Source organism: Tachysurus vachellii, chromosome 6 (assembly GCF_030014155.1).
Source record: "Tachysurus vachellii isolate PV-2020 chromosome 6, HZAU_Pvac_v1, whole genome shotgun sequence".
Classification (NCBI taxonomy): Eukaryota; Metazoa; Chordata; class Actinopteri; order Siluriformes; family Bagridae; genus Tachysurus; species Tachysurus vachellii.
In genome coordinates, this window is record NC_083465.1 from 5,176,119 (window position 1) to 5,187,100 (window position 10,982).

The following is a 10,982-nucleotide window of genomic DNA, read 5'->3' on the forward strand; positions in this document are numbered from 1 at the left end:
GATGGACTGATAGTCCGTTTCCTTACATGCAGGGATGTTTGGATGCTTTTATACTATTTTCTAGTTCACTAAAAGATTAGTCAGAAAATCCGCAAAGGATTGTCTTATTGTTACTGGGTTAATGGCAGGGGATTTAGTCAAAGTTACCAGGATTTGCAGTATATTGCAGGTTTTATGGTTTTCAAAGTAAAACAGTTAGTCATGAAACATCTAAATCTTTCAAAGATCTTAGAAATATATTCTCTAAAAACACAACATGGCTGATCAGTTCCCTCAAAGCATGTTACATGTTACTAAAACTTAAACCTGTGTGTAAAGCCAAGGAAGGAAAGGGGGGAGGGAGAGAGCAGAGAGAAGAGCCGGAGGGAAAGAAAGACAGACAGAGAGAAAGAAAAGCCAGAACCCATTTTTTTCCCCTTAAGATTAGAGTGCTGCCATGTGAACAGTGATCTATCGGACACTTTGAGCAGGATGATTTATTACTTATTTCAAAGAAAGGAATCTTTTTTCTCTCCCCACTTACAAGTCCTGTTTTTGTTCCCCTGCTGCCCTGATATTATGTTTCTCTGCTCAGCACGGCTGTTAAACAACCCTCTTCACACAAAAATAATGTAATAACACGACCTGATAAACAGAAATAATGACTCACTCGACATGTTCATCTTTTTTTATTTATTTGAAGTAAAGTCCACTACCCTGGATAAAATTGAGCGCATAAACATCCAAAAAACAAACAAACATAATATTCCAATCAATTATCCACAATAAGGCGGATCATATTAAACTTCAGTGGGTTAAGGGTTTTACGTTCTGAGCTTAATGATTGCCTGTAAGGCTCAACAGCTTTACCAGATAAAGGAAATCACTGTAGCTGATATGTTAATGTTCCCTTAAAGATTGTGTTCTTGTATAAAATGAACCACTTCATATGCGTTCAATGGACTGGTTTTTAAAGTGTTTGTCGTTGTTAACATTGGATATAACGATGCAGCTATAAATCATTCATGTATACAGTCCTTAATCTGGAAAGAAAAATAATCAGTATGACCCACTCATTCAAAGCCCCACACCTTCATAGTACCTCAGTGAAATGAGTACATATCAAATTTTTTACATAATGATTACATAGAATCATAATCACGTTTCTGCTAGTTTGAGTTATGGACAGTGCAGGTGGTGCCCTCCAGTGGCCTAAAGGTGAATGCACAGGAATTACCTCAATAGGCTGTGTCTCGAGGACACAAGTGGTCACAAGTATATTGTGAGGTCGGTCTTATATGAAAACATTTAAAAAGGATGTCAAGTACAACCTGTTCTTTCAAAAGGATCAAATTCAACAGGCACAAACAGTACAAGCGTGAATAAAGATTACAGCATATCTGATTGCACCACATCGACTTCTGCAAACCTCAACAACTTAAAGAAAGCGTGGCGTCTGCAGCGTGCTTCCGAGAGGAGGATAGTAGACCGGCAAGGAGGCGTCGCACACAATGTATCCTGTGTTGTTGTTGTTGTTAAAGATGATCTCGCCTTCGTCTCTGCTCTGAAGCTCCTCCGTGCTCTTTTCACAGTCGACAAGCTGAAACTGCTTGTCAAAACAGATCTCTATCTGGCCCAGGATCTGGAACTCGCTTTCCTTAAATAAATAAATAATTTATACAGTACTGTACGGATCAGTAAAGAATACAGAGTAATCCCAGATTAAATCCATTCTGATTCCTACCTTTTCGTGGGAAACGCACTGAATTTTTGTGTGTACTCCAAATGCACTGTTGATGCTTCCTTCCACATCTGTGAACTAATTAAAAGGTCAGAAAAGTAAGTGTTATACGGTGTCACGCGTGATTAAAAACCACAGCTGATCATTACAATGGCATGACATGGTCATCTGACTACCGAGACCAACGAGTCAGCAGTTCCTCATGTGCGAGACTTTTTTTACGCAGTATGCACATTAAAATTCATACAAAGAACAAAACACTGGAAGGGAAATGTACTGCGGTCACGGCACTTACTCGTTGAATTCTAGGAACTGAATTATAGGCTGCTGTTGTATAATTAAAATGCACCCAAGTCATTTATCTAAGCAGATCACTGAGCTATGAATGGAGTCTTCAGCTCATCTGACAAAACATTAATGAATTTAATAAACTTAGTCAATTTCTACAGTCAAAGCAGCTATATCATAAAATAAATAACACTTCAACATTCACTTTATTAACACAAGTCATGGCAATTTACCTTGTAGTAGTTTTCAGAGGGAACAATATTGCTCTTCTTTAAAACACTAAAGCAAAAAAGAAAAGGAAATGATGAATTAAGCAATATATGCATGTATGCACACAATCACTTAAACTAATTAATAAATCCATGTATTTGAAGTCTACAAACTTTCTCTCACCCATCAAGGTCCAGCTTGTGGTAAAGTTCCAGGGCTTTGTTGAAGTATTTGTGCTGAGAGTCCATGGCTTCCTCTTGTGCAGCACACGTCCCATGCTTTGTCCATTCATGCTTCCTAAAAGACCAGACAGAAAGTCCATTAAAGTAAAGGCAGAACAGTCAAATAATTTCATTTATATATATATAAAAGGGCACAGATTGTACCAGAATGTTGTAGATTGAGGTTTAAGAAGATCTGGCCAATATGTCTTCATTTCTGGTAGCAGGTCCTGAAAAGCAAATGTAGGTAAGCAGTGCTGGGCTGTATGAAGGTGAACAAGTATATAAACGGCAAAAATGGCCTACAACTAAGTTGAAAAGCCTCCACAGTGAACAGGTGCTGTAAATATAATTTCTGTGCCAGATTTATAATGATATACAGATCCCGTCAGCAACGGCCCAGATTACATAACTCTAGTTATGCACCAAATCATATACATCAATTTTCTATTTCCAATATCACATTTCCACCCAAAGCTATAAGTATGCACTATGCAATTAAATTCTGTGATTCACCTCACATACACACACACAAATATATTTATATATACATTCACCCTGACACACACTTTTCCACATCCTTACCTCAATCAAGCTTGCATTAAAATGCCAGGATGCGTTACATTCAGCGCCGGTGTTAGGCCTGTGCACAAGACATTTTATTCATCTGAACAGTTCGGATATCTTAAAAAAATAAAATAAAATCTGGGCATTTTAATGGCAGGATGCTGAACGTACCATAATCCATGCAGGGTCCAGTAACTAAAATTGGCAGTGCATTTTTCCATCTATAAACACAGACGCATTCTATTACAGCATGATATATGAAAAGAAACTAAACTAACGAGAATGACTGTTTACAGCAGCTACAATGCCAACAACAGCAGGAACACTAACTTGTCTTGTACGAGCTTCCACATAATGGATGAAATACACAAGGCTGTGCATCTCAGGACAGGTCTGAATTAAATGACACAGAAGCTCAGAAGACTAGCTGTGATATTAAATGATTATGAGCAGTGTTATAAGAGAGGATCTCGGCACATATACCGGACAGAGCGTGACAAACTGATGTAGGATGGACAAACAGATGGGAGATAGATGGATGAGAAATAGAGCAACACAAGTAGAAAGTCAGAATGAGTGAGAGGAAGATTGATAGGAAGAAATAGTGAGAGTGAGAGAGAGATATGGATGGAGAGAGTATGTGGCATTTATAAGAGAGTTAGATGAAGTGAGAGTCTAATATTAATGATGATCATCTTCATCATAAACAGTAGAACAGAATGAGTAAACATACAGATGTAGAACTGATTCAGTTTCTTACGATGCAAAATGTTTTTGGCCAGTGTTGAGTCAGGATGAGTTTGGTCCATTCTTTCCTAAAATAAGCACAAACCAATTAAAAACTTTACTAAACATTGATTCACTTGATGAAGTCTTTAAAAAAAAAAAAAAAAAAACTACTTTTTAAGCTTGATTATGAGGTATAAGCTTACCTAGGAGTGCTATGGACTGATGTCATGAAGACAAATCCAAGACACAGGATGATGACATGTGACTTCATCCTTCTTCAGCGATTAGCCCAGGCTGGTCTGAAAGACAAAGACAAAGACAAGGACGCAGTCTTTAACGAGTTAAAGTGATGATTGCGGAGCTTCCACAAGGAGCTACAGTTAAAAGAACGAGGCTCTTGTTGCTGAGGTTCCTCAAACTGAACGTTTTTTCCTCCTTTTTTTCTTTTTCTTTTGATAAAAGTAGGAAAATACACACAAAGTAATAAACAATAAGTTATCACCCCTCTCTGAAGTGTTTTTTCTTTCTTTCTTTTCAAATGCTTCTCGAACAAGCAAACAGGCTGTGGATGTAATAATGCCTTACAAATATTAATATTTCCCCAGAGACTTAAACCAAATAGTGACAACATAGACGAGTCATTATGAATCACATGATTCATTTGATTCCTTTGTTAACTTTCTGGTTGGTTCTTGACATCAAGCAAGCTGCACTGTCAACCAGAACCTAAAGTTTTGTCATCTGTATTGACCAAATTGTACGTTTTAAGTATACTTCAGTATATCTGACTGCATTTTATAGCTGGGGTTTGTACCGAGGATGATTTATCGTGCTATGTGTGTTCATTTATCCATCATTATTCGGCACAGAAGACTTTTACAGTTGATCTTGGTCCAAGAACAAATGTTACATGACTGAAATGACAAATGGCTTCATGTCAAGTGATAAAACAGTGCATGTGTGTAAACACAATAAGAATAAAACCTGCTTTTTTGACTTGTAGTTAGACTTAAATCCAAAGACGATAACATCATATATTTTTTCTTAAAACCCAAAGGAAGAGATAAAGAAACAAAAGGAATAATTGTTGGGATACAACATTAAATGTAATTATAAACAGATAAAAAACATGACATGGTCCATAATGACAAGAAGCAACAAAAAAAAAATAATTAGTGGTTAATTGTGGCTTAAATGTGCTAGTACAGGAAAGTAAACTTTGGGGTAGTAACCTGAACACCTAGCTGTTATTGATTAAGGATCGAATCTCTTAAATCCCATAAAACGGATAGTTAAAAAAGAACCGATTCTTTTACCAATCGCTTCTTGTTGGAGCCTAGCTGTCAATACGACACAAGTGATCATATAAAACTAAACGAAATGAAAAATAGTGAAAATAATAACGATTAATAGAAATAAACGCCTAAAGGAAGTGAGAACAAAGACAAACTTACCCGTTTCTCCGTGTAATAACGAGATAACCGGTGTGACTTTGTTCTGAGGTAAATGTCGCGTTTGTAAAAGTGCTTCCTCGACAGCTTTTAATAAGCGAGCAATAAACATAAAACAAACAAACAAACAACCAAAAAATAGCGAGTAAACACTACTTAACCTCTCCAAACGCAATAATGGGTCATGTTTGTAGATAAGCTTCGATTCGAAACATGTTTACGTCGAGTGGTGTACAGCGTTTGGGTTGCCAGATGGAAATAAACTATGTAATCAAGACATACTGCCAGGTCGACTAAAAACCGGGTTACTTTATATTTTCTTACTATATATACCAGAACTTTATTAATACAATTTTTATACATTTAGGCTATGAGATTTAAAAGGTATTATGAAATACGGTTATTAAAGATTTCTTAAAAATGTGTCTTTTATTCCTTTTTTAAACAATATATTAGAGTAATATGCTAAGATGGTAATATATATATATATATATATATATATATATATATATATATATATATATATATATATATATATATATATATATATATATATATATGTGTGTGTGTATGTAAGGATGTCTATAAAACAGTAACAAATTAGCTGAATTATTTTAATTTAAATGACAGGTTATACCCCAATCTGGCAACATTGTAGTGTACCGCCGACCACGTGATATGCTGAATCGTCACATTTATAACCACCGTGTTAGTCGCTATTAGCGGGGGTAAGAATGACTCACAAGCAAGTGCAACTGCAGTTTTACGGTTTTTTACATTTGTTTTGTGATCTTGTGCGTGTTTCTGTTTATAGTGTAACTTTTGTATCTAAGTTCCCCTGAGGGTTCAGGAACCATTAAACAGTCACTGTTGACGTCATGATTCACTAGGGTACAAATTTAAGGACACACACACACACTCTCTCTCTCTCTCTCTCTCTCTCTTATCCTTGAAAAGAATTTACTGTTCATTAATCAGACCAAATTTAGATTATGGAAGTATTATTTTTGGATTCGCATCTGAATCTATTCTGAAAAAGATTGAAACAATGCAGAATCAAGCTTTAAGAATATTCAGGGTTCCCACGCGTCCTGGAAAACCTGGAAATCCTGAAAAATTAATGACCAATGTTCCAGTCCTGGAAAACACATGGAAAATGAGAGAAAACATAAATTGTCCTGGAAAAAATCTTGTTGTCCTGGAAAATTATTATTTTTAAATGTTCTTGATCATTTAAAGAACAGTTTAAAACTGGTCGAAACAATTAACGTTAGTAACAGAAAGCGCTCTGTTCAGGGACGCCGAGTTTTGACGGGTTTTTTGTTATGCTGTTTAATCTCGCTGTGACGGATGACGCTGTCTTGTGTCGGCGGTTTCAGGTGCTAGGAATGGTTTAAGTGCTCGAATGTTTTCAGCAAATGGTGACGGGTAAGCAGGTTATATTAACCTTGTTAATCTTGAATATCATGTGCAAGGGGAATGCACAGCAAACTAAAGCATGCATGACGACATTGGCCTGAGAAAGGAAAGGGTATTAATATGTGCGGTCTTTTTATTTTATAAAGGTTGAAATTTCAAATGACAAATTGTCTTTAAAAGTATAGTTAAGTAATAGCCATAAAGTGTACGTTGTTTTTAAGACTTCTGGAGAGAAGAACATATTACTTTAGGCCGTAAATCTGTGAGCCTTGTCTTTTTTTGCTAAATTTGAAATGTCCTGGAAAAGTCCTGGAAAATGATCTCTGAAAAAGAGCGAGAACCCTGATATGTTGTGGGGCTTTTAAAACATCTCCCATTGCAGCTATGCAGGTAGAGGTAGGGGAAGCTCCTTTACATCTTCGTAGGTATAAAATGAGAATGAACTATTGGGTGAATTTGAAAGGACATAAAGAGTCTCATCCAGTAAAGGGGGTGACTGAAGAATGCTGGGAGCATGGAAATAAAAATATGAAAAGCTTTGGATGGATTGCAAAAAGAGAAGCAGAAGTAGTAGGTATTGCTGACTGCGATGTAAGTCCAACTGTGATAGTATCCAAAATCCCACCATGTTTTTTTTCCAATGCCTAATGCAGATTTTCAAATACTAGTTAAAATGAAGAATGAGGAAGATACCCCTAAGATACCCCCCATTGCGCAACAGTATGTAGACCAGAGTTATTCATCATGGTTGCATATATACACATCTCTGGTAGGACTGCTGCTGCAGTATATATTCCACAATTTCAAACTAGTATTAAAAAAAGAATAACTGATCATGTATCTGTCTACGCAACAGAATTAATTGCTATGGTGGTAGCTCTCCAGTGGATAGAGTAGGGGTCGGCAACCCGCGGCTCCGGAGCCGCAAGTGGCTCTTTCATCCCTCTGCTGCGGCTCCCTGTAGATTTGGAAAATAAATATTTAATTTAAATTGATCTTATTTTAGTTAGTTAGTTTAAAAAAAAAAATTCTAAGATTATGATGCTCTTGTAACATTAAAATAAACCATGTTTATTTTTTTTTTTGTCGCTCAAAATATGCGTCATAACTGCCGACTTGTGAAATCCGACACACTGAAGCAGACGCATTTTTGGTTTGCTGCAGCGGGCAAGTTAAAATTATTTAAGTAAAGTTGGCCTCATATTCACAGATTGGAGTTTCCCGAGTCAGTATCTCCTGAGCTAAACGCTGTTACTACACAAATAACACATCTTTTTTTTTTTTTTTTATAGAGATGTAGAGAGACAGCTGTAATACACTGTACTGTCACCAGCTCACACATCACTAATGTCCTGATAGTTATACTACAACAGTTATTTGGGGGAAATGTCTTTTTGTTTAATTTTTATGATTTTTCATAATAAAAAAATAATAACTTCACAGTACAGTGTATTACAGTGAAGTTATTGACTGTTTTTTTAGTTTTTGCACTTTGCAGATGGTCCCTTGGAAACTTAAGTAAAGTTGGCTCCATATTCACAGATTCGAATTTCCCGAGCCAATAGCTCCTGACCTAAACACTCTTATTACACAAATAACACCTCTTTTTTATCGTAGTAATGTAGAGAGGCAGCTACAACACAGCTTCAACCCAAGTTTCCTCAATATCAGCTTTCCTCCGCGTTGGACAAAATACATAATTCTCTATGTGCGAACACCTAAGAGACAGATTCCAAGGGACCGTCTGCAAAGTGCAAAACCCGAAAAGCGAAAACAAAAAACAGTCAATAGCTTCACTGTAATACACTGTACTGTCACCAAACTCATAACACACATTACTGATGTCCTGATAGATGTACTACAACATTTATTTGGGAGAAAAGTGTTTTTGTTTATTTTTTATAATATTAAAAAATCAATAGCTTCACTGTAATACACTGTACTGAATCTGTCTCTCAGACGTTTGCACATAGAGACTTGTGTATTTTGTCCACCAAGGAGGAAAGATGATTTTGAGGAAAACACGGTTGTAGCTGCGTCTCTACATTACTACGATAGAAAAGAGGTGTTATTTGTGTAATAACAGCGTTTAGCTCAGGAGTTATTGACTCGGGAAACTCCAATCTGTGAATATGTGGCCAACTTTACTTAAGTGTTAAAATTTTGATGTCATGAATACGAAGAGGACTCAATTAGACATTGAACAGTGTATTTAAAAGTAACCTTCAACCCAGCGTCTTTTTGTTAAGATTAGTTCAAACTGTTCAAAATATTTTTGTTTGCTTGCAGAAATAAAATTTCGTTTACTCGGTAGCAGGTCATTGATTTCATAAATGCAACACACTACAGTTTTTTCTATACTTTCCATAAAGATAAAAAACGATATATGCAGTGTTCTCTTCATTTTAGATGTCAAAAGGGTTTTGTGGCTCCCTGTGTTTGTTTTTCTGTGGGAAACGGGGCCAAATGGCTCTTTGAGTGTTTAAGTTTGCCGACCCCTGGGATAGAGGAAGTAAAACCAAGCTTAGTTGTAATCTGTTCTGATTCTTACGCAGCATTATCGAGTCTTGCAAGTGGACTAAAATCATCAAGACAAGACATTATATATGAGATACTTGCAAGTTTATTAAGAGTCAGCAAAGTAAGCTTGGTAACTTTTTTGTGGGTTCCTGCTCATGTGGGAGTGGAGGCAAACGAAGTGGTAGATAAACTAGCTAAGGAAGCTCTTAAACACTCAGATATTCAAGTGTCTCTAAGCAAAAATGAAGTTAAAGGGAAAATTAAAGAATTCATAAATAACAAATGGCAAGAGGCATGGAATGGTGATAGCAAGGGCAGGTTTATGTATAATATTCAACAGCAAGTAGGAAATGGAAGATATGTTGTCAGGGACAGAAAAGAAGATTTCACGTATTATTTCACGTATACGAATAGGACATACTGGATTAAATCATTCTCTGTTTAAAATAGGAAAACATGAATCGGGATAATGTGTTTATTGTAATCAGCCAGAAACCATAGAACATGTTTTAATAAAATGTAAAAAATATGAAAGAGAAAGGTTAAAACTAATTGATGAAGTTAAAAATTTAGGTGTTGAATCATTCAGTGTGATATGATTGAAAGTGAAACAATTGAAATTGGTTGAAAGAACAAGAAAAGCAAAGTATCATCTATGGTTCTATAATAGAATCCATTAAAGAAATCGGAATATTTGATAGAATTTAATTTCCCTTAAATTTATTTTTTTTTTTGCTGCGTGTCATATGCCTACTAGTGCTTCACACTCCAGTCCAGTTGGTGGCGGTAAATGCACCTAAAGTTGGTTTGCCATCCGCCATAAAAAGTAATAAGAAGAAGAACTCTCTCTCTCTCTCTCTCTCACACTCACACACACTCTCCCTCTCTCTCTCTCTCTCTCTCTCTCTCTCTCTCTCTCTCTCTCACTCTCACTCACTCACTCACTCTCTCTCTCTCTCTCTCACACACACACACACACACACTCTCTCTCTCTCTCTCTCACTCACACACTCTCTCTCTCTCTCTCACACACACACACACACACACACAGAGAGAATCTAATCCCTCTTGTACAGTATGAATATGATCTATGATGTGGAGCCATTAGGATACTGGTACTCCATGTAGTACCAGGAGATTTAAAATAATAAAAGAAATCTGGCATGTAGGGTTTCTTCCAGTATGAGAATGAAACGCATCCAAAACACATCCAAATCCACCCAAAGTGGTTCCACAACCACAGAATCATTTACTATCATATTTACCATGGATGCCCATGAACCTGGAACTGACTGTATGGCCTTAAGCCTTAAGCTCCTGATCTTCCAGCTAAACTGTGTAGTACAGTGTTTCTGTAGTACAGTGTTTCCCTCCAGATCCATCATCCTCACTGTAAACTGTGTTGTCCTGACTGTAAACTTAATCTGCTGTTAAAAATAGAGCTCGGCTGTATCACGGTCTTTACATGGCCGTCTCAGACGTCTCAGAAACCAGTGTAAGACTGCAATGTTAAAGGAACTATTTAAAAAAAAAACAAAAAAAACTGGAGGTAAAATAAGCTATAATAAATATTAAACAACAAATATTAGATCCTTTAATTATTATTGAATTGTTCTATATCTAGTCAGATTCCTGAATGCTCAGTCCAGGCCTAAACTCCATCGAACAACACATTACTAATCCACATCCATCCTTACACACTGGGAAACACTTAACATTACAATACACTGTCCTTTAAGACATAAGCCTCTCTCTTTCAGAAATGATGGTGGGATGTGAGTTTAAATGCTATATATAATCTTGTTGCGTGTCCATAAATGGTGTACAGGAAGGTTGCGAGCTCCATGTGGGGGCATG

At 36.5% G+C, this 10,982-nt stretch overlaps 1 protein-coding gene across 1 annotated transcript; it reads right to left on the minus strand.

The window, feature by feature from the left end:
• Positions 1-659: 659 nt before the first annotated feature.
• rnaset2 (ribonuclease T2) lies at positions 660-5,425 on the minus strand. Its single transcript, XM_060871840.1, has 10 exons — positions 5,190-5,425; positions 3,939-4,034; positions 3,767-3,821; positions 3,178-3,227; positions 3,025-3,082; positions 2,605-2,669; positions 2,402-2,515; positions 2,242-2,287; positions 1,724-1,798; positions 660-1,636 (listed from the first exon to the last, which is right to left on the minus strand). The coding sequence occupies exons 2-10, from the start codon at positions 4,004-4,006 to the stop codon at positions 1,418-1,420; spliced, it is 750 nt and encodes a 249-aa protein (XP_060727823.1). The 5' UTR covers positions 4,007-4,034; positions 5,190-5,425; the 3' UTR covers positions 660-1,417.
• Positions 5,426-10,982: the final 5,557 nt, after the last annotated feature.

Coding starts and splice junctions, on each gene's coding strand:
- rnaset2 (XM_060871840.1), bottom strand. CDS start 4,006: ATGAAGTCACATGTCATCATCCTGTGTCTTGGATTTGTCTTCATGACA. Junction 3,228..3,766: donor GGCCAAAAACATTTTGCATC/GTAAGAAACTGA, acceptor CTGTGTTTATAG/ATGGAAAAATGCACTGCCAA. Junction 1,637..1,723: donor AGTGCGTTTCCCACGAAAAG/GTAGGAATCAGA, acceptor TATTTATTTAAG/GAAAGCGAGTTCCAGATCCT.